Source organism: Carassius gibelio, chromosome A15 (genome assembly GCF_023724105.1).
Source record: "Carassius gibelio isolate Cgi1373 ecotype wild population from Czech Republic chromosome A15, carGib1.2-hapl.c, whole genome shotgun sequence".
In the NCBI taxonomy this organism is placed as follows: Eukaryota; Metazoa; Chordata; class Actinopteri; order Cypriniformes; family Cyprinidae; genus Carassius; species Carassius gibelio.
The window spans coordinates 10,832,203-10,856,427 of NC_068385.1; the positions used below are offsets into that span (position 1 = coordinate 10,832,203).

The 24,225-nt window shown below is 39.5% G+C and overlaps 1 protein-coding gene across 1 annotated transcript in view; it reads left to right on the forward strand.

Moving 5' to 3' along the window:
- The window catches only part of LOC128029178 (membrane-associated phosphatidylinositol transfer protein 3), an 81,734-nt gene that overhangs the window by 14,765 nt on the left and 42,744 nt on the right, over positions 1 to 24,225 (forward strand). The window contains exons 2-3 of the mRNA XM_052616784.1: positions 3,621 to 3,716; positions 10,002 to 10,106. Of these exons, the coding sequence (XP_052472744.1) occupies positions 3,621 to 3,716; positions 10,002 to 10,106 (201 nt within the window). The remainder of the gene's footprint in view (positions 1 to 3,620; positions 3,717 to 10,001; positions 10,107 to 24,225) is intronic.

The window sequence follows — 24,225 nt, forward strand, 5'->3', positions numbered from 1 at the left end:
ATGCACTGTAAATCTCTTTGGATAAAAGCGTCTGCTAAATGCATACATTTAATTCAATTAAATTAAATTATATATATATTTATATATATATATATATGTCACACCTGGACTCATTTAGTGTGTTTTTGCCCGTGACCCAGTTTCTGTCTTTCCGTGTTTTGGTTTGATTAGTTCCCAGGTGTGTCTATTCTCTTCCTCATGTGTGTTAATTTAGTGATTCCATCCACCTGTGTTTCCCCATTATCCGCTGTACATAAGCCTTGTCCTTTCAGTTCTGTTTTGTCGGGTCTCTTCATTTGCTACTAACGTGTGCCTACCTCTGTGCTCCATGTTGGATATCTCCTGTGTTGGATATAATAAAAGCCTTATTTCGTTTATCCTCGGCTCCGTGTTCCTTCAGGCAGCGAAAACCGTGACAGAAGACCCGACCATAAAAAAGGAAAGTTTAAAACTGCGTCTTTCCCTCCGTTTTGCTTTCGTTTTTTTCTCAGTCTTTTTGTTTTGTAGTGTTTCTATGGATCCCCTCTATCGTCCCGAATTCCTCATCCTCCTGCTGAAGCAGGAAGGACGTTCTCTCGAGGACCATACCAGACAGTTTCTTCTATTAGCTAATGCCACCAGCTACCCGGACGACGCGCTCTGCACCTTCTACAACACCAGCCTGAACTCCAAATGCAGAGCGTTGTCGTCCGAAGATGGTCCTCGGGAGGATTTCGCCGCATTCGTGGAGTGGACTCTGACGAGAAATGGCTCACCTTTCACCGTCTGCCCGATAGTGGATCTCGCCAGTCCCACTCCCGACCCAGAGACCAGCCAGCCACCATCACGCCGCACGGAGCCAGAGCCCACCGCAGCCGCAGAGCCCGAGCCATCCACTGACAGGGAACAGGATCTCGAGAGCGCGACTGACCAGGTGTGTGAGCCGGCCACACCGTGCATCGTGGGAGTCCTCGTGGAGATCGAGGGCGTGGAGGAAAGCCCTGCCCACACTCCTGCGACTGAGGGTGAGCTGTTTGCAGTCTCTGAAAGCCTTATGGAGCAAGTTCTGGATCTGATGGACTGGTCTATGGAGGTAATCCCTAATTTTCCTGTTTCCCCGCTGGTTCCGTCCAGCCCTGATTCCCCTGCATACCCTCTCAGTCTCCCACTCCTACCTCCTCCAGTCATTTCCTCTGCTCCATTTCCGCTGGTTCCGCCCAGCCCTGAGTTTTCTGTTTCTCCGCTGGTTCCGCCCAGCCCTGAGTTTTCTGTTTCTCCGCTGGTTCCGCCCAGCCCTGAGTTTTCTGTTTCTCCGCTGGTTCCGCCCAGCCCTGAGTTTTCTGTTTCTCCGCTGGTTCCGACCAGCCCTGAGTCTCCTGTGTCTCCGCTGGTTCCGCCCAGCCCTGAGTTTCCTGTTTCTCCGCTGGTTCCGCCCAGCCCTGAGTTTCCTGTGTATCCGCTGGTTCCGCCCAGCTCTGAATCTTCTGTGTCTCCGCTGGTTCCGCCCAGCTCTGAATCTTCTGTGTCTCCGCTGGTTCCGCCCAGCTCTGAATCTTCTGTGTCTCCGCTGGTTCCGCCCAGCCCTGAGTTTTCTGTTTCTCCGCTGGTTCCGCCCAGCCCTGAATCTTCTGTGTGTCCGCTGGTTCCGCCCAGCCCTGAATCTTCTGTGTGTCCGCTGGTTCCGCCCAGCTCTGAATCTTCTGTGTGTCCGCTGGTTCCGCCCAGCTCTGAATCTTCTGTGTGTCCGCTGGTTCCGCCCAGCCCTGAATCTTCTGTGTCTCCTGTATTCCCTCCCAGCCTCCCTCTCCCGCCTCCTCCCAAACCTGCTGGTCCCTCTACTCCTCTTTCGCTGGTTCCGTCCAGTCCTGATCCTCCTGTCCTTCCTCCCATCCTTCTCCTCTCTCCTCCTAGACCAGCCAGTTCCTCGCCATCCCTGCTGGTGCCAGTCAGTCCCGCAGCTCACCCTCAGTCCGCGCCATCGGGGCGCGATGGTTCGCCGCTGGACTGCCAGTCTCCAGCTCCGCCCTGGCGCGTTAAGGCCCTGTCTCCGCCTCCAGCCTCCGAGCCCTGGACTCCTCCTCGGTCCTTCGACCCAGCGGCTCCGCCTTGGCTCTTAGCTCCCTCGTCTCCACCGTGGCCTGTCATCCCACCTGCTCCACCGGGCTCCCTCGTCCCTCCGGCTCCACCTTGGTCAGTCGTCGACCATCCGCCACCTCGGGACTCCACTCCTCTGGTTCCACCTCGTCACTCCATCCCTCCGGCTCTGTCAGGCTCCTCCTTCCCTCCGGTTCCACCTCCATCCTCGGTCACTCCGGCTCCACAGCGGTCTGCCAGGCCCCCGCCTCCACCTTGGTCGCCTGAGCCTTCAGCTCCACCTAGGCCCTCCGGATCCTCGTCGTCACCCTGGCTCTGCGGCTGTGCTGCTCCATCTTGGGCTCCTCACCCACCGGTGCAGTCTCCGCCTGTCGGCCCCCTGGTGTCGTCGACCCTTCCTTCACCATGGCTCCTCCCGCCGTCGACTCCACCTTGGATCTCCGTCCTGGCTGGTCTCTGGTGGACCATCTGGCTCCTCCTGCTCCTGTCTCCTCCCTGGCTCCTTCCTCCGTCGTCTCCTCCCTGGCTCCTTCTGTGGTCCCTGTCTGCTGGCCCCCTCCTGGGAGTCCGTCCTCCACCGGAACCTCCTCCCAAGTTCCCACCCACGCCTCCCTCTGTTTCTACGGTGTGAGGACGCACCTACCGGGAGGGGGGAGTACTGTCACACCTGGACTCATTTAGTGTGTTTTTGCCCGTGACCCAGTTTCTGTCTTTCCGTGTTTTGGTTTGATTAGTTCCCAGGTGTGTCTATTCTCTTCCTCATGTGTGTTAATTTAGTGATTCCATCCACCTGTGTTTCCCCATTATCCGCTGTACATAAGCCTTGTCTTTTCAGTTCTGTTTTGTCGGGTCTCTTCATTTGCTACTAACGTGTGCCTACCTCTGTGCTCCATGTTGGATATCTCCTGTGTTGGATATAATAAAAGCCTTATTTCGTTTATCCTCGGCTCCGTGTTCCTTCAGGCAGCGAAAACCGTGACAGAATATATATATATATATATATATATATATATATATATATGCATGTATGTGTGTATATATGTGTGCGCGCGCGTGTGTGTGTGTGTGTGTGTATGGATGGATGGATGTTTGAGTGTGTAAAATGTATAAATAAATATTTAAAGCTTTATATTTAAATGTATGTAAACAAATTTAAAAAATGATAGAATATGTGTGTATGTTAATGTGTGTAGATACGTGTATGTCTAATTTCATTTTGTGACTAATTTCAAGCATTTAAGGATAAACTTTTAGATCAAAAGGTTTTAAAGATCAATAGAAGGAACCTTTTGAAAAGTCCTCTTAAGGATGATTTTCACTCTCATTTTGATTTACTGAATCTCAAATTTGTACACATTAGCCAGTCTTAATTAAAACTGTTTCAATTTATTCCCATCCGTTCCAATACTATGGACTTCTTTAAGTAGTACTATTAAATAATGCTGTCATCATGCGTGTCTAATTAATTAGTCACACATTTCTCAGTAATTTCATACAGCACTTATGACTTTTGGTTTGATCATATCTTTTTCATGTTCTCCCCTTAGCGACCTTACGCAAGCACAGTGCTTCTCACTGGCGTATGCAGAAGATCGCCCAGGAATCTGTTGACAGCTCAGATGATGAGTTTTTTGATGCCCGAGGTAAGTGTCACTTGTTTCCAACATTTTGTAATAACCTGATGGCTTCAGCTCTTCAGCATCTGTGCCCTACTCTCTCTCTCTCCCTCTCTCTCTTTATGTCCATCATATGATGTCTATTACAGGTGCCTCACATCATTATCGATGTATTTCTTCTAAATTAGGCACTAAACAAAGCTGTAAACTTTTATGAAATAGATTTGTAAGCCTCTTTCATGATGAACACAAAAGGTAAAATCTGGCTTTCTGTTACTTTGACATGGATTGTTGTGATGCTAACTTTGACAAATTCCGTGACTGTCCATATTTTCATAGTTTCATTTTCATGACTAGATTTTGAGATTCCGTCCTCGTTTTCTGCTTCGCGGAAATCATAGCACTGTATGCGTCAAAAACGGATTTGAACGGGACCTCGGTACTACCGGTACTTAATTTTTTTTACATTAAACATTACATTTTTTACATTAAACATAAAATACATTAAAAAAAATTTAGTACCGACTTGGTACCGAAGTACCGGGTCTTTTGACAACACTACACGATACGAGAAATTTTATTTATTGGTAACAAAAAATATCACAATATAGTTATTTTTGCTTTAAATAAAGTCTTTATGATATTTAAATTTTTTATACCATAGAAAGTTCATAATTCTGGTCACCAGTGTTAATATCGCGAAAAACTAATACTAGTCTAAATTAATAAAATAAATTAAAAAACAGTCAGCGCTTATAAAAGAATAAGAAACCAATTACATGCAAATAGAAGAAACAAACAAAAAAAAACTACAGTAGAACAAATAAATAAGAAAAGCAGAATGCCACCTTCAAACAAAATCTTTTAACTTTGCCTTCTTCATCATTGCAGCTATCCATTATATAGCATTTACATTTAGTTGACGCTATTATCTAGAGTAACTGACCATGCAGAGATAGCAACTTGAGGATATGTTTCATACTAAAGCAGCCCATCACAACCCATTTTGTTTTTGCTAATGTGACTATTTTGTAATGGATGTTCAATGAAAAAAATGTATGGTAGAATGTTTGTTTTTAGAATAACATGCATTTATTATGCAGAATATGTTGAGGAAGGTGTATTAGAAAAGTAAATACGTTTTCAGTCCATGTTGGCCTTAAATGTAAGTACGTAAGCAAAGAAAATAAAAATAACAATAATACATATTAACATTGTGAATGGAGCATGCAAGTTTCTTGCTGTTTTTAGCACAATACTGGTGCTGTTCAAACCAGTGGCAGTCGAGTCCCAGTGCAGCTATTAACGTTTGGTCAGTGAATGGAGTTGTGACTATAACTGGGAATTCTCCATTAGAGGTGTGAGCAAGATCACATCGTCTCTTGAGTCGCATCTCCAAATTAGTTACTTTGATTGTTTTGGTGTTCAAAAGGAAATTATTCTGCTCTATAATTCATTCATATAGTCTCTAGGATCTCCCCCACATTAGTAAAAACTTAAGAGTGGGTTGTAGCAGTGTATAATGCAATCAGTATCTTACATGTTTGCACATCTATCTTTTATGAGACACATTTCTCATTCATTCGTAATGAGCCCCTTGCTTTACCGCACAACACAGAACCTCAGTTAAAGACTAGATGTTCCAGCGGTACGGCGTGAGTAGCATGCCAGATATTTCCCTAATGTGTTTTTGGCTGGTTTTTATAAATCCTTTGTTAGGATTCATTTATATATTCCTAGATAGCTACATTATTCCCTGAATCTCCTTGATGGCAAAATCGTAATTGCAAAATGTGCAAAATTCAATGCTATTTCTGCTATACAGTATAGTACAGCACTTGTTTTTCTTCTTTTTTTTGTGACTTAAAAAAACAAACAAAAAAAAACTCTAGTACACTCTAGTTAAAACTCCTTGCCTAAATCAGTCAGATTTGGAAGTGGGATTTAGTGTTGCTGTTGATTTGCAGTCTCTTTTTAATGTTAGGCCGTATGCATTTGTCAATCATCCCCACTTGCTATTTTGGGAATGAATCCAGCACTCTGATAGGTCGACCTCTTCTTTTGATTTGAATACTGCTCGTGGACAGAGGCTTCACAAGGTTTTTGCATAGTTTAGAGTGACAAGAGATACAGCTACAGCCGGAAAGTAACAATAAATTAAATTGGCTATATATTAGATTGTATTTTATTAACGACTCCAACTCTAAACCTACCCCTTACAATAATGCAAATACAGTGATTATTGTTGTTTAAAACTTGAAAAGGTTTTTAGTCCTTCTGAAATTATGAGATTGTTTCTACTTCTAGTAAATGAAGTTTCCCAAAGAATTTAACTTGATTCAAAGCATTGTAGATAACTGTCTCCTCTGAGTGTCATTTGCAGACTTGTTTTGACCTGCGAGAAGAACTCTTTCAGAAATCACAAAAGAAATGTTGTGCACACTTGAATGTTGTTTTCTAGTGACATGTTGTGTTCGAGTGTTTGTTTAGCAATCACTTTTGTCAGGAAATCCACAGTCAAGTGTTTTGGCTCAGGCTTGGAGTGCGAACTTAATGGCTTTTTGTGTAAGCGACACTGCAAAGGTGTGTTTGTGAAATCACAGAGGTTGTGTGTGTAAGTATATGTCTCTGTGGGTCTGTGTGGATACTCTCTTTGACTGGCTGTTGTTGATTCCTCTTCACTGACCTGTGAGATTGACCCCTGTCAGTCAGTGTGCACTACAGATGATCAGAGTGCCGAGCGGCAAGGAAATTGAGGCTCATTACGATCCCAGCTTTGTGAGTCTGCTTTCACCTCCCTGTTCAAGTACGTCAGACTCTCACTTGCCCTGTCCATGCCTCTCATAATCCGCTGGGTTGAACTCCTTCAAGTTGCTTCAAAATTCAAGTTAAATTCAGCATTGGTGAGTAGGCTAAATGTTACTTGCCAGTTGGCTGGTCAATTAAAAAAAAATGACTATAATTGAATAAATACGATGTGCTGTGCTTTTCAGCTTAAAGCCCTATGATTGTTGACAACAGTTCATGATAACAGTGTTAACAGATAAATGCTGCTCAATGCAAACTCAAAAAAGTCGCTTCCAACAAGTATTTGAAAATGCAAATGAATGCTGAAAAAATGCTGACATTTTTTCCCCTCATCAATATGTCCCAAATAACTTTTAATAGGAAATACTTCAACACTGTGCTGGGGTATTTAAGGACAAAGCAGTTTTGATTAAGAATGAGGGCATTCAGAATCATTTTTAACTGACATGTTGGCAAATGTCAAAGGAGGTTAATTCAGGTCTATTATTGGAGCGTGTGCATTTGAGTAATGAGATTTGTCAGAGTATGCTTAAACAGACCCCATTTGTATAACCTGGAATAAGATTGGTTCCTCATCTAAAACTGTGCAAATTTCAGCTGGAGACAGATTGCTGCATGCATTCGCAGCCATTCATTGTGACTCTTAATTGATTAGCATTACCTACACAGGCTTTGCTTTTTGAGCTGAAGTATTTACTGTTGCATTGATTGTTCTCTGTAGTCGGGTAGCCCTGGGCCCATTGCACACAAGATTCATCTGCACTGACAAATCATGAAGAAATCAGCTAGTTATAACTTTTATCAGATTATAAAGCATATTTAAAATTGTGTTACTTTGCATTTTAATATAGAGAGCCTGTTAATGGAAAAATCCATATTAGCATCAGGACTTTTTATGATTTTATATATATCATTAGCCATCTCAGAGTTAACAGCTTGTTTTTTATTTTAATTTACGCAATTTAATTGCATATATAATTGTTTATTAAGTGTTATATTGTGGCATATATAGACACATGTCCAAGTTAAACATTTTATTCTCATTACAAAACACAAATCGCGTAAGGAAAAACTGTTTCTTAGGATTTGTGTCTGAGTTTTAAACTCCAGTGTTGGAAAGAAGGTCAAGACCAGATATGGGCCTTCATTTGGACGATTTTCCAGGAAAAGCTTGTTTTACTGAAACTGTGTCAGACAAACAACGCTGTCTTATGTTCTTTGCCTCTTGAAAGCCACAGGCATCTACGGTCATATTCTGGTCATGGAAAAAAGTATTAGTCGGACAAAATATGTGAAAAAATGAAGTCAGTGAATAGTGACTGCTGCTTGTTTTCCTACTTTTAACTTTTAACAAAGCTGACCATAAGTTTGCATTTTATTTCCATACAGTGAAAGTGAATGGGGACTGAAGCTGTCATATTGCCTAACATTTCCTGTTGTGTTCCACTGAAAAAAGAAAGTCATACGGGTTTGAAACAACATGATCTCACTTTGAAAGTACAAATACAGTAAATGTAATTTACAAGGAAAATGTACTTCTTGTGTTGCAAATTTGGTTCATAGCCTGAAGATATTCATATGGGAACTTGAAATAAGAACAGCTGAAATCCACCAGTATTTTACCAACTTGCAGCCCACACGGTCTTTGTCTGCATTAAAGAGTAAAAGAAGAGTTGAAGAATGTTAATGGGTAAGCTCCCTGAACACGTTACCTGGTCTTTCTAGGATTCTTGAAAAGTAGTTTCAGATTCCTTTTGAAGTATTTTTTTAAAATCTCTTTTAATAACCTCCAGTCAAAATGTTTCTCCACCTTTCATCTTTAAACTCTTTCAGTCTCTGATACAGTTACTCAAGGATTTTTTTATATGCCTTTATTAGAGATATAAGACCTTTTTTTATTTTTTTTTATTTTTTTATATTTTATAAATGTTATTTAAAAAGGGTAAATCAAAAGACACAATATCTCATAGCGTGATTTAGCTTGCTGGCAGTGTTTTGTACTTAGCTGCATTCCAGTTGATAGAAATATGTTCTATGATAGTTAATGCAATTTTTTTTCTCTGTCAGTTATTCTTTTGAAGTGCTGCTCATTGTTCTATGATGTTTTTAAATTGTTGATCTTTGTTCAACTTCAGATCTTGTCATTTTTCACCATATTCCACATCATGAATTGCATTGTGTTAAGTTGATGTTTCAAGTTAATACTGTGTGTTTCGACCTTTATATTCTTACTATACTGAAGCCAAAGCAAGTAATTAAAAAACTATTTTCTGTGTTTTTAAATTGTAATCTTTATTGTATTGTAATTGTACTTTAAATTATAAATATAAGGGTTTTTATTGTTTTAACCATTTATCTTTATCCCTTTCTACCGTTTTAATGTTAGATAAATCTAAGGATAAACATTTTCCCATTTGATTAAAGTCTAATTCAAGTGCTTTTCTAAATAAATAAATATGATTAAAAATATTTTAATATGTTACTTTGAAAGCCCTAATGTTAAGTATTTTCGTAAAAATCCCCAAAATGTATAGTTTTGCACTTTTTTACAGTAACTAGGTGTCAAGAATTCAATTTACATAATTTTTTTCATAATGGTGCAGATTAAACTGAATACTTTAAAATGAAATCTTCTGCAAAGCTTTGAGAGCATGTTCCCACATTTTTACATTGTTCTTTTGCTCCCTTTTTCTCCTTTTAACTTTTGCTTTCTTCCTTTCGCAGTGAGCCTCGCTGGCAGACCCTTGTGCATTATCGGTTTGTGTGTGTTATTTACTGAAATAGGTGGTTGTCTCTCCCTCAGGAGCCGGGCTGCTGTCAATGCTCTTCTTTGTGCTAAGCACATTTCACACTTCAGAAGATCTGTGTTCTTCCTGCTTTCTCTAAGCGGCGTTCCATTCGACATGACTCAGTAACTGCCACTATTTGGATTGTGATTTAAAACACTTCCTCTCTCAACTCCGAGCTTCCTTCACATTGTTTCTGTGAGCATGCTTGTATGTTTGTCTACCCTTGTTAGAGCCAACTCAAAAAAAAAAACAATTCAACTGATAGTCTAGTGAATGGCATGCGATAAACAGCGGCCGATCGGCTCGAGTGGGTGATGCTGATGAGCAGGTCAAACCCTCTCTACCATACTGAAATATCATCCAAGAGAGATCCGACACAGCATTGGGCTTACAGTTCGCTGTCACATGCTTTGAACCACACAGCCGAGTCCTCCATCAAGCCCTCAGGGGCTTTCTCACAAGGACCGGCAGAGTACCGAGTCACTCACTCTGTGCTCATCACATCACTTTATGGATTTAGCTGCATTTCAAGATAATTCGATGAATCTTAATAGTCTTTGATGTACTGCTGCATTCCATGTGAATTTTTTTTTTTTTTTTTCTGAGCTCAAATTTGCATAGCATTAGCCTGCCGATGAGCTAGATGATTGATTGTGTAATCCTCATCATATACTGCGCTCATTGTTAATGTGTGTTTGTGTGTGATGTCTTTCAGAGGTGCTGGAGGGGAAGACGGCCATGCTTTTGGGCATGAGTCAGTGGAACTCTAATGATCTTGTTGAACAGATAGAAACCCTGGGCCACATCGACCAGTCGCAGGGTAAGAGCTCATAAATGTAAATCTTATGCTTTCTCTCATCAGTCATACTTCCCCATAGAGATATTAAAAGTCACGATTCATGTATATTGTATTAGTTATGTTCTGCAGTGGTGAAAACATTTACACGGACAGCTGAGTGTCCATGTGAACATAGACCTCACCCTGAGTACTCAAGCAGTCAAAATGACCCAAATGTATATCTCTAGCTCATATCCTCAAGAACAAAGGAGGCAGTAATCTGAAATGGCATTTTATAAAACATCTCATTATGTTTTACATTAACCAACCATGTTGGTCATAATTTTTCATTTCGCCATGAAAACGGAGAAAACAGACCTCAGGCTTCATTAAGCAACATCATGTCTCAGCTGTCTCCATTGATTTTTCTTACTCTTTGTTCTTATCTGGCATATTCTTATAATGGTAAGAGTTAGCTAGCATGAGTCATTAGCGAAGTAAACATCAGGATTCTTCACTTTCTCACTGCTTGGAGCTTTTTGAAGTTGATTTCGGGCTTAGCTTTACGTAATGTAGCCGTATTTATTAATATGTCATGTTCTTTGTGCAAAGGTCCATACGTATGTGAAACCTAAAGAGGCTCTTAGCTTCACACTAATGCTGCTGAGATGTATTCTGCTCCATGTTTTTCTGGTGTTATATTTAGTTTCTGAAAGCTCTGCTAGCATTTGTTAAGTGCAACGTGGAAGGAGGATAGTGTACATTTCTGCAGGGTTTACTTATGTAGTAGCTGATACGTCCAAATCGAATTTACTTACAAAATATGTCTCCCTCATGTGATTTATTGCCTGTGGCATATGCAATTACACAGCAATTACATATCGATTTACTTTTCCATATTGAGTGATACCAGTGATGAAAATCCACCATATAAAAACCCATAACACACAACCAGAAGTCATTTTCCATAACATGACATTCCCATATATATCTGGTTCACTTCATCAAATATATTATATGTATCTTAAAAATGTATAATAAGTAATTTATTTAAAAAGTGTGTGTGTGTGTGTGTGCGCGCGTGTGTGTGTGCGTGCGTGAAAGTAATATTTTTGTGATGTTTTGAAAGTCCCTTATGTGCATTAAAGCTGTGTTTATATGATAAAAAATACAATAAAAAATAAATATTAATATAAAAGTAACTGTTTTCTGTTTTCAGTAGCCATTACTTCAGTCGTTAGTGTCTCATGATCTTTCAGAAAGCATTCTCTTAGGCTGATTTGGTGTTCAAGAAATATTTCTTGTTAATATCAGTGTTGAAAACAGTTTTGCTGCTTAATGTTTTGTTGAAACCTTGACATTTTTATCAGGAATCTTTTGTTAGACGATCATTCAAAAGGAAACCTTTTAAATTATTTGAAGCATTTAAACAAAGTCATCAAAAGAATGAATTATATTGATGTTACTATATCTAGCTAAGCCTAAAATATTTTCTTCAAGTGGAAATGTCCTGTTTCTAAACCTAGCAGTAATTATATTGAATCCCAGTCTTATTTCCCCATAGTCCGGTACAGTTGACATTTTATTGACGGGATTAATTGTTGGAGGTACACTGAAGTGTGTGGGCACTTGAGGTTTCCAGATTAATTAGCCTGTCAAATAATGGGCTTTCTACCTGGTGTGTTAAAGACTGATGCTAATTAGAAAACAGTGCTGAAGCTACTTTCACATGAAGCTAGCAGGGGGTCTTCTTGTCTAGATTCCAGCCAGCTTGAGTTCAGCAAAGCAGTCTGTATGCTGTCTGATCCTGTTGTGGAGTAAAATAGAGGGTTTTTCTTGATTTATCTGTGTGCAGTATGGGAACACTTGAGTGACACCTGTAGGTTCCTGCCGGATATTGACATCCTGCAGCGTCCATCCTTCAAATATTACAATCAGCTGTCAAAACATTTGACATGTGGTTAACCCTTCTACGTAGGCAACATAGACAAAGTGCAGTCATAATGATGAAATTTAAATAATGCAAAAATGCTCACTATCCATTGTCAGTAGCAATGAGATGTGTAAAGGACAACTTGCACAGAAGTCAGTTTAAAAAACAAACAGGTTTTCAACAGTGGTTGATCGAGATGTGTTTTTTGACAGCAAATGTCGATATCTTGGAAAGCAGTATTCTGGGAAGTATTCTGGGAAGTTTGTGTGCACTGGGAATCATACTTTTCAAATAAAGCCAGGGTAACCCTCATTTTACATACAGCACACAGTGAAATTTACATGAATATGACAGTGGGCAAATGCATAAAATGCAATATAATTTGAAATCATGAGTTTCTAGTTTAAAGCATTCAATTCACACGGACTGACCATCACACAGAGAACATGTGATCATGCTGGATAAAAATAAACAATTCACAAGATCTCACAGCTGGATTCGACTAAGTTTGCAGGGTTTGTGAAATTAAATGTTCATTAGTCATTCAAAGATTTTTTAAATTATATAAAGGCATATTTGCTTAATGCTGACCATAAACGAGAAATCATTATAATACTTTCTGTATACATTAATTTCTATCTTATTATTAGACAGACTTCTATCTGTGTTAGACAGAACCGTCGAACTGAAATATGATGGCGAACAAGACAGCTGTGTGCACTCTCTCCGCACCGTCAAAATAAAAGTCCCACCTCAAAAATATCGTCCAAGCAAAAAAACTCATCTGCTGATTTGAAAAATGAAAAATATCGGCAGATATATCGGCCTTGGCGATATATCGGTCCACCACTAGTTTTCAGTCGGTGAACTTGAAAAATAACTGAATTATGATTAATTTAATAAATATTATTTTATTATGGACAAATATTTGTGCTATGCATTTTTAACATGCTCCACAATGTCCTAATGGCAGATTTTATTGAAATCAATTGTGTCATGTCTCCCATGTGGAGCGCAGATTGTTTGGCATGTCAAGTTATTGACTGAATAGAGTGATTTATTTCAAATATTCTTTCTCTGCATTAAATATGAGCTGTTTTGATGGTTCTTTAGATAAAGTCCATTGATGTCAAATCTTGTAAAATCAGCAATAAAGCTAGTTAGATAAGCTGGAGATGTGATGTGTTTTTTTTTTTACTTCTTTCAGAAGTACCTGTAGCTTTTATTCTTTGTTTCTGAATACCGTCTGGCTTTTCATCAGCCAAACACAAGCTCTTTGTGTCCTGCTGTACATCTAAACTCATAAAGGTTAAGGGATTGCTTTTATTCCATCCGCTCCCCTTGATGTAAAAGCAGTAGGTACTTTTGAGAATTTGACTTATGTATTATCCATGCCACCATTTTCACTTTTCATAGCAAGATGATAATGATTCTATAAATCAATTTAATGGGGACTCATTAGGACCTTTAAAGCAGACACTCCAGTTAATTGCAGTTCCTCGCAGGTAGAAATCTCATCAATCTCTGATCTACAGGATCTGGGATGCCTTCCCTAAGGACTACCTGATTGACGACCTGATTATTTAAGGAATCATATACGTGACAGACAGCTGGAGTCAGTTAAGGGATTTGGGGATGTTTGTGACGCTCTCTACAAATATATATACTATATATATACTCACATCTTGTGCATTTTTTCCCTTGATTATGAATAAGTATACATACATTTGTGCTGCCTCTGTTATCAGCAGCCTACAGTAGATGTGATTACTACAGTTCGCAACCACGGGGCCTCTTCCACATTATTTAAAATATGACAAAATAAATGAAAGCACCTTATAATCATGATATTTCTAAATCACCACATTAACTTTTATTTTGAAACCTGAATTTAAAAGAGAAAATATCACTTTAAAAGTGTAAAAAATAGAGAACAAATATAATCGTAAAACTACAGTACATGGCCATTTTCTGTAAAATATATATTTATTTTCTTTAAGATCTGTCTGCTGAGATATAGTTGAGAGTGATTCGGTGTGATTGTCTTATCATTATGATACTAAACTGATAGTTGAGATACTAAAATGAGATATAGTTTTAAATTATGTTTAAAAGTTTCATGTGATAATTTTAGACAAATGCAATGTTTTTTTTTGTTGTTGTTTTTTATCAGAAAGAGAATTGATTGGTTGTTAAAATAATATAATATTACTCATTATTATAATTACAATAAAATAAAAATTTCATATAAAATTATACTTAACTTAAATAATTTTCCCCTCATATCTCATTTATGACCAGATCTTCTGAAGCATGTGGCCAATTCTACAGCAATCTGTAGCAGTGATGTAGCCACTAGGCAACAGATAAATCAAAGTGATAAAATCTTGTTCTTGAGCTTAATATTGGTATGAACTTAGTTGACTTTTGATTTGTCCAAGATCTCAGTGTTCATTTCGCTTTCTGCCCTTTTTTACTCAAGTTTTCAAATGTTAATCTCCTAGTCAGTGGCTTCTGTGACAAAAACAAACACTCTGCAGTCTGGTTTCTGATTTGCTTTGGCTGAATAAATTAGAATAGATGACTAATTAATGCAGAAAATAAGAGCCCTAGCCTCTGTCGGCTGATCGAATCACACACGTTATCTGCTCAGCTTATCAGAGGGACTGCAGCTGACAGGCTCACATCGCTTCTAGTGCTTCGCAGACACGGCTCCTCCGTGCCTCGCCAAACCCAGACACTCGAACATACCTCATCTGTATTCTAACCAGCGCGAGCTCCTACAAAGTCCTATTTTAACATATGCCTCTTGTAGGCACAATCTCCCTCACATGCTAATTCCAATTTAATTACTTTCCGTTCCTTTTCTTTCTCCATTTAACCACAGAATGCCCCAAGCTGGGAAAAATGAAGACACACAAATCTAGTAACAATAAGACGACTCCAGAGAGAGAAAGATTGAGAGAAAAGGGAGGAAAAGGACCATAATAAGGTGTTGATGGCGCGTATTCACACAGGAGGAGCTCAGAGCTCACGATTGTTATATTGACTTTTATGTATCTGCCAGCGCTGAAGGACACTGATACCAGACTGTGACAGATTCTGCTGTTCTGAGAACTAGGTGTTCGGGTTCCAACATTACCATGCTAAAATCTTTGGCTATTATATAAAAGGGAATTACTCCCCAGTTGGCTGATAACTACAACAATACACGGTTTAAGATTAATATTAAGAATGATGGCCCGACCCTCTATGATGTTAGTTATTAATGTAGTTCAAATCACCATCTACCCTGGAAAAACCATTTATTTTTCAGTGTAATATTCCATATAATAAGTTTATCTATGTCTAAAGTTTCTTCTTTATCCAGATCTCTATTTATTACATCACATTATATTAAATATTTCTAGCATTGTCAACAAAATATTAAAAAATAAAATAAATTCAGCTTGTTTTTTAATGGGGGTATTAATAGGAGTATGATCAAAATCTTATGGAGTAGTTTTATGATGGACGGATGCAGTTTTTGAGGCTTCAAACACTGAGGCACCATTCACTGCCATTATACAGCTTGGAAGAGCCTGGAAAATATGTTTAATATAACTCCAATTGGATTCGTCTGAAAGAGGAATGTCAGATACGCCTAGGATACCCTGAGGGTGAGTAAATCATGAGCTAATTTTCATTTTTTTGGTGAACTATCCCTTTAATAATACAGTAACACCATCCTTACACTGGACGATAGGTGGTAAAACCAATTCACTCGTATTATAATAAACTGTCTTTAAAGTGTTGAATAGCTAACAGAATAGAATAGAATAGATTATAGTTTTGACAGATCACACTGTGAATGTGCCTCAATACAAATTGTACAGCAGAATTTCTAGTGGCTGACACATTTCTATCCTACAGTAGGAAATGAATGCTGTTGTTGCATCTAGCCTGAATAAAATGAGCTTGTTGAGTGTTAACACCATACACCTGTTGGGATGTGTCCTCACAGGTTGATGTGTTTCTGTAGTGTGAGAATGTGGATGCAGACAGACAGGAATGTCGGTGTACAGGTGTTAGACCCAGACTCATCAGTTGAAAGTGAGGTTGCCCAGATAGTCTACACACAGCATGCCAATGTACACACAGCAGAGAGTACAGATGCTCTCGGGCAGTCACTGCAGGCACATACACAGACTCAAATTTGGGTAGAATTCAGCTCATGTGCTTTTTGTTGTGAATGAGTGGGGATATATTTGTGTGTGTGTGTGTGTGCGTGTGAGAGAGAGAGAGAGAGAGAGAGAGAGAGAGAGAGAGAGAGAAGGAATTTGTGTTTTGCCTTCATATTCTCTTATTTGAGAGGGTGAGTGCTGAGGTCAGACTGTTGAATTTATTTCTACTGAACATATTGCTGTCCATGGCAAATTTGACGAGAAGCTGGAATCTGTTATTTTTAACATTCTGCACCTGGGATTTGGAACAGCCAGGTGTGTTCCCTGGCAAGCAGATGGTCAGAAATGTCTGCTCTGCTCTTCCTGAAATCGCACACTTTTCCCATGTGGCAGTCACACCAAACTCATTGTGAAGTTTTGTTTTTCTTCTCCCAATAGTCCACCATTGTCCAACACAATTTTCATGCATAGAGTTACTGTGGGTTCTTAACCTAAAATAAATTCATGGTGTTACTGTAGATTTTTAAAAACAAAATCAAAGCCTGGTAATATTTTCAGTATTTGTATTATTTCTTCTATAATTAAAACAAAACATCTTGTTTTCAGACTTGTTTTGGATTTAACAGAAATCCAACTGGCTTTATTGATTTAAAGCTGCATTAGGGAACTTTTGACGCTCTAGCGGTTAATAAACAGAACTGCTTGTGTCTTGCGGAAGAACATTGTAGCCAGAGCTACTTCTCTCTGTTTATGTCTATGAAGAATCACAAAGGTACTGGGTTACTCCGTCGCGGTATCCCCGAAGCAATCTAAAATAGTCAGAATATAAACACTTATTATAGGTGTACCCTAGTGATTCAGGGCAAGCTAAAAACACGGTTTGGAAAATGGATTCATGGTGTACTCGCTTATTATGTTAATTTTTCTATATTTTGAACACAAACAAAGTTACGGACCGCAGCTCTGATTGGTTGTTTTTTACCGGGAGTGCATGACTTTCTGCAAATGGAAATAGGACCACTGGGAGGAGCCAGAGGAGCTTGATTTTTTTTCACAGATTATCTGTCTCATATTCTACTGTCAGGACATAATGACAGGTTTAATAAATATGTAAAAAAATATTTTTTTACAAAAGTTCCCTACAGCACCTTTAATTAATTTGTATTCCAGAACTGAATTCAATAAAAATGAAAAAAAAAAAAAAAACATTATTGAGGCAGAAAAATATGATTTCAGTTTACATCTTAATTTTTTTTTTTTATCTTTTTTGCATTTAAGTTACAATTAAATTATTTTCATATATTATAATAATCTATACATTTCAATAATTATAAGTCATCCTGTGGCCCCTTTAGAAGTTTGATGAGGCCCCCTATTGGGCCTCGTCCCCCTGGTTGAGAACCATGGCCTTTTTGAATCGGATCTGCATTTCGTAGAATTTCTGTTATTCTTGCTGCTTGCTCAACTCGTTTGGCAACCAGTTACTGTGTGATCCAAGCAACATTTCACTGACATAATTTCTAGCTCTCTTGAGTTGAATTATACTCTTCACTCCTCTGTTGATTCTCTGCATGAGCTCAACCAGTCGCTGAGTTAAAGGCAGCCTGCGACCGCTGTCAACCCAGGTGTATTTTTGGCAACACATTCCTGTTTAAATTCATCTATGCATTCTGAACCGACCCCTCTGTCTATCTCTTTCAATCTCAATCTATTTCACTCAATCTGTTTCACTCATTTTTCTCTGCCTGTAACTCGGTTCTCTTGTTGCACGTCATTCTCTTTCCTTGATCTCTTTCTTTTTATCTCTCGCTCCGTCTTGACACTGCACTACGTCATCTATTACTGAACAGTCCTACCTTAGCAACTGTTGCCACTTGTCGATTATCAAGCAAGCTTTGTTTTTCTTCAGGCGATAATTACACTAAATTACACTTAAATACACTTGATTTTGTAAATGTTTTTGTTGGTGAATAACACAAAGTAGCACAGTTATATCTTCTTCCTATAGAAATATATATATTTGTGACTCTTGTGTATTTGATGTTATCAAATGAAAGTCACAGGTTACAAATGTGCATTGTACTATTGCTTGCCAAAATGACAATTAACACAGTTTTTAGTTTTGAGTCAAAATACCTGATTCGTTCCATGATTCATACTATGTTTTTCAGGGTGGGTCTGTTTTGGCAGTCTGGAGAGAGGGATGTTTCCACAGCAGTGCTATCATGACTCAGGATTGTTCAGGTTTGCCTGACAGAGATCCATGTTTTGTTAAACTATGGAACCAAAATGAGGAACCGGCTCAGTCAATACACATTTGACCCTGTAGGGTTTATTGTCTTTTCAGCTGAAAATTGGTTTTACTTATTGTCACCTTGTTGGAGATTTAGTGCCCTTCAAGAAAAGATGAGTGTCTTTGAAGCAGGGTCTACTTGTTGGTTGATTTGTTTTTTTGTGTACTTCGTTTCGCTCTTGTGAAGAAAGAGAGTTGTTGGTTAGATGTTATATTCTTTGGAGTGGCCAATTCTTTGTCAATCTCCTTCCTTTCTTTATCGCATGCTTCACATGTCCTCTTTCTCTAATTGCTCTGTCTGATTGGATTGAGGTGCCGATACAGCATGGCTGCCTCCGTGATGTGCTCTGAAGTTGTTTTTGTGTTTTTGTTAGTTTGTCCTGTATTTAGTTATAAACACTCTTCATTAACTACAAGACGTTCTATTCGCTGTGGCAGTTTCACTCGTTTATTCTGGTGAGTGTTTACATCCCTCCGCAAGCGCACGTGAACCTGGCTTTACAGAAACTCGCTGATCAGATCACAGAGACAGAACAACAACACCTGGACTCAATTCTAATCATTCTTGGGGACTTTAATAAAGCAAATCTCTCCCGTGAACTGCCAAAATACAGACAGCACATCACATGTCCCACCAGAGACGGTAATTTATTGGATAACTGTTACACCACAATAAAGGATGCATATCATTCTGTTCCACTAGCAGATTTGGGGTGCGCTGATCACTTGGTTCATCTTATACCGACCTACAGACAGAAACTAAAATCAGCTAAACCTGTATTAAAGGCTGTAAAAAGATGGGACTAATGAAGCAGAGCAGGATTTACAACCTTGTTTTGACCTCACTGATTCAAGTGTTTTTGAAGCTGCTGCCACCGATCTGGACGAGCTCAGAAAGACTGTAACATCTTATATCAGTTTCTGTGAGGATATCTGTATTCCTACCAGGACTCATTTAACTTACAACAATGACAAATTTCTGGAAAAAGAAATTTAATGGAAAAAAAAGGACTCCAGTTAACTTCCAGTTACTCAGCATCAGTGTGGAAAAGTCTGAAGGAGATTAACAATTACAAGACACCATCCCCCAGCACTGTGGAGAATCAACAACTGGCAGATGGTCTGAACAAGTTTTACTGCAGATTTGAAAGAACACCCATCACCCATCCTGAACTCCTCTCCACACAACTGTTCACACCATTTGCACCAACCCCTTTCTTCCCCACATCTTCATTTCAGATCAGCAAAGGGGAGGTGCGCCAGGTCTTCCGGAAGCCAGGCCCAGATTATGTTACACCAGCCTGTCTGAAATCCTGTGCTGACCAGTTGGCACCCATCTTCACACAGATCTTCAACAGATCACTGGAGCTGTGGGAAGTCCCTTCATGCTTCAAACACTCCACCAACACTGCCCCCCCCCCCCCCCAAAAAAAAAAAAAAATTACAGGACTACAGGCCTGTGGCTCAAACATCTGTGGTCATGAAGTCATTTGAAAAACTGGTGCTGGCCCACCTGAAGGACATCACTAGACCCTTACTGGATTTTTAGTTTCCCTATAGATCAAGCAAGTCTGTGGACGATGCAGTAAACATGGGGACTGCATTATGTTCTGCAACATCTAGACAGACCAGGGACTTATGTGAGGATTCTGTCTGTGGACTTCAGCTCTGCCTTTAACACTATCATCCTAAACCTTCTCCTGCCCAAACTAACTCAGCTCTCCATGCCCACCTCCATCTATCAGTGGATCAACAGCTTCCTGACAGAGAGGCAGCAGCTAGTGAGGCTGGGAAAATACACATCCAGCACCCGTATAACCAGCACTGGAGCTCCTCAGGGCTGTGTTCTCTCCCAACTGCTCTTCTCCCTGTACACCAATGACTGCACATCTAATGACCCATCTGTCAAGCTCCTGAAGTTTGCAGATGACACTACACTCATCGGCCTCATTCAGGACGGTGATGAGTTTGCTTAGAGACAGTGGGTTTAAGAGCTGGCTGTCTTTTGCAGTCTCAACAACCTGGAGCTGAACACACTCAAAACAGTGGAGATGATCGTGCACTTCAGGAGAAACCCCCCTGCTCTCCCCCAACTCACCATCATGGACAGCACTGTGACTGCAGTGGAGTCATTCAGGTTCCTGGGAACCACTATCTCTTAGGACCTGAAGTGGGACATTCACACTGACTCCATTGTAAAAAAGGCACAGGAGAATTTGTACTTCCTTTGCCAGCTGAGGAACTTCAACCTACCACAAGAGCTGCTGAAACAGTTCTACTCCGCCATCATTGAATTCGTCCTATGCACTTCTATAACTGTCTGGTTCAGCTCAGTAGAAGAAGAAACCAAACAACATGGCTTTGCTATACTAGCCATTTAGTATTTAGTATTTATTGTGTAATAATACTAATAGTAATCAATCCGAATGACTATATGCAATGCACGCATACAGAGCGCTTGATCTCTGTGACACCCAGCTGCACAAAACAGACCCTCCCACCTCTGTAATAAACACAGAGATGTTAGTCCCGTCCGAATTGGTACATTAAAATTGCAGACGTCAGGTGGTAAGAATCGAAACTCAAATGTAGTTTAGAAAACTAGTCCCATCCGAATAGGGCTTTAGTCTATTTTTAAATTTGCAAATAATATACCTGTACATACAACTGCCTATTGTAAAATACCTGCACATACAATTGTCAATTAGTATATTGTTATTCCTTACCTACTTATTTGTATTTTTATTGTTTAATTATTTTATATATATGTTATTTGTTTTTTTGTTCTGTCACTGTCATTGTGTTGCACTGTGGAAGCTCCTGTCATGAAAACAAATTCATTGTATGTGTAAACATACCTGGCAATAAAGCTCATTCTGATTCCCTGTCCCTTGAATCTGTATTTCTCTACAGGATGCTATAAATCAGGGGTAATGCTGGGTGACTGGGCTGCTGTGAGAAATAGAGGACATGAGCTAAAGCAAGAGAGACAGGCAACTCCAGAGCAGAGTGAATAAAAACAAAGTGTTTCATTTGCATTTATGGAGAAGTGACATTCTGGAGCAGAGGCTGTGGGGAATGGGAGGGGGAATCAATAATCTTGTCTTTCATTTTGCTCAGCACCCACCTTGTCATTTCGTTGTCCTGTTGTTATTGCTTGTTATCCTTTTCACTCCATCTCTTTGCCAATGCTTTCTCACCTTTTGAGTCCAATTGAAACTAAACTGTAGGAGTTCCCAGTGTTCTACGTTCTGCCACTCTGGATGAACATCTTTCTATCTATCTATCTATCTATCCATCTATCTATCTATCTATCTATCTATCTATCTATCTATCTATCTATCTATCTATCTATCTATCTATCTATCTATCTATCTAGTCTATCTAGTCTATCTTGTCTGTCTTGTCTGTCTGTCTGTCTGTCTTGTCTGTCTTGTCTGTCTGTCCTGTCTGTCTGTCTGTCTATCTGTCTGTCTGTCTGTCTGTCTGTCTGTCTTGTCTGTCTTGTCTGTCTGTCCTGTCTGTCTGTCTGTCTATCTGTCTGTCTGTCTGTCTGTCTGTCTGTCTGTCAGTCAATTTAGACATTTTATCTGACATCACAGGTTTAGCTGGAGGCAAAACAAAGGAATAACTTGAGACGGCCAATACACACCATCATAGAGTTGGCTATATAAGGAGCTTAAAATGTCACCTTTGAGTGTCAGAAACACTACAACTTGACATTTTATCACATAAGTGCTGCCATTGCCATAAAAAAAAAAACACAATAAAACAAACAGACTGGACTGAAACAATCATCTAAATGCTATCATTTGCAGTGAACAATATCAGTTGAGGTTAAATAAACTGTTGTCTTTTATGGATTATGGTTTGCTTATGAGTCTAAAGATTTCTCATGCATGCCCTTCTAATAAGAAATTAGGGACCAGACAACCAGAGACTAAACATAAACAAAACCATTTGTGTTGTCTCGCTTTCTACAATTGCCATTTTTGCAACTATAGAGAGAGTGAACAGTGAAGGCCCATATTGTATGTCAGGTATGTGTGTTCAAGTAGTTGCATTTGCTTACAATTGCCTCTGTTATTACATAGTTATAGGCATCTAAATATTTATGTCCCCTCAGTCTCTATTTAATATGCGTACTCTGTTTCTCTGGTGTGTCAGGCTATTCTGTCCTGACGGATCGTCCATCCATTGAGCGAGTGTGTAGGAATCAGCCAATCCGTTTCTTCCATTAAAATTAATGATTTCAAATAACAGCCGTGGTCCCAGACAGTAAGTGACATTATGGGCCCTATTTTAACGATCTAAATGCAAAATGTAAAGCTCGTGGTGCAGGTGCACTCAGGGCGTGTCCAAAACCACTTTTGCTATTTTAATAATGGAAAATTGGTCTGTGAATGGTTTGTCCCTATTCTCTTAATAAGTAATGGGCGTAACATTCAATAAACCAATCAGAGTGTCATGTCCCATTCCTTTTAAGAGCGAGATGTGCTCGGGCCATGGTGGATCCCTATTTACCGATCTGCTCTTGCGTGAAGTTAAAGCGCGCAGGCAGAACATCTACGGGACAAGCAGGAATCCACCAAAAGAGGTGGAGAAGGCCTGGGATGAAGTAGAATTTCATTCATCATCATAAGTAGTAATAGGCTGAATTGCAAATAGATTGCCTAATTCTAATACACGCTATGACTATCCATCATTACATTTTTATAATTATGTAGCCTACACAATAATATTATTTTACACTGTAATCCTTTCATTTTTAGTATTTGGCATGTTTGTGTGATGCACATCCCTGTGTGTAATAAGCAAAGTCAACGCGCACTGTGGACCCACCCAGAGGCGCATTTTCTACCAAAGCTCTTTTTAAATGACAAAAAAATATTGCGCCATTGACTTTAAACACAAATGCATTTTCTAATTAAACGACGTGGCGCTGGACGGGAAATTGCGAATACTCAAACAACTAGCAAACACAGTTGTGCTGCGCCTTGCGACGCATTGCGCCGGGTATATGATACGGCCTTACATATTCAGATAAAATAAAATGTTCTCCAGTCATTGTTAAAAAACAAGCAAAAAAAAAACTTGCTAGTGTTTGTGAAGCAGTCAGGGGATTTTTTTCTGCCTCCACCTAAGCTTCATTCATAAAAAAAACATCACAATGTTTACTAACTGAAAAGGGTCTATATAGCTCAATATGTAGGCTGAATTGGTTTGTGTCTTGAAGGCATCTGGAGAGGCAGTCAGACAGACAGTAGTAAGAAAGTGTCAGTGAGCCTGATAATGCTGTGGCTGATTGGCAGTATGTCTACAGTGTTAAGCACAAGAGAGAGCTCAGCTCAGCACCCTGGCTGTTTTCCTCATGGTGCTGCTGTGAATGAAAGCCTGCAGCTGGGATGAACACAGACTCTCACTATTGGGAGGTTTTTTTTTGCAGTTGGTACAGCTTTTCAATGAACACAATTGCTCCTTGGAGACCCAATGATTAGAAGTGAATGAATATGCCATTAAGAGAAGCAGTCTGGTCTATCATCGGCTCAGTCTGTTTGATGTCATAGCAGCTGAGGGTTGTCATGACATCATCTCAGTAATTCAAACACAAGCGAATTCCCACGCTTGTCTGCGCAAGGATGGATTTTGAATCAATGCAGTGTTTGTTTGTACAAACTTTTAACTGGCTGTTTTCGAATGAGGTTTTGTCATTACAGGATGATGGGATTGGACTCCAATAACTGTTGTAGAGTAGCTTCATTGAAAAATACA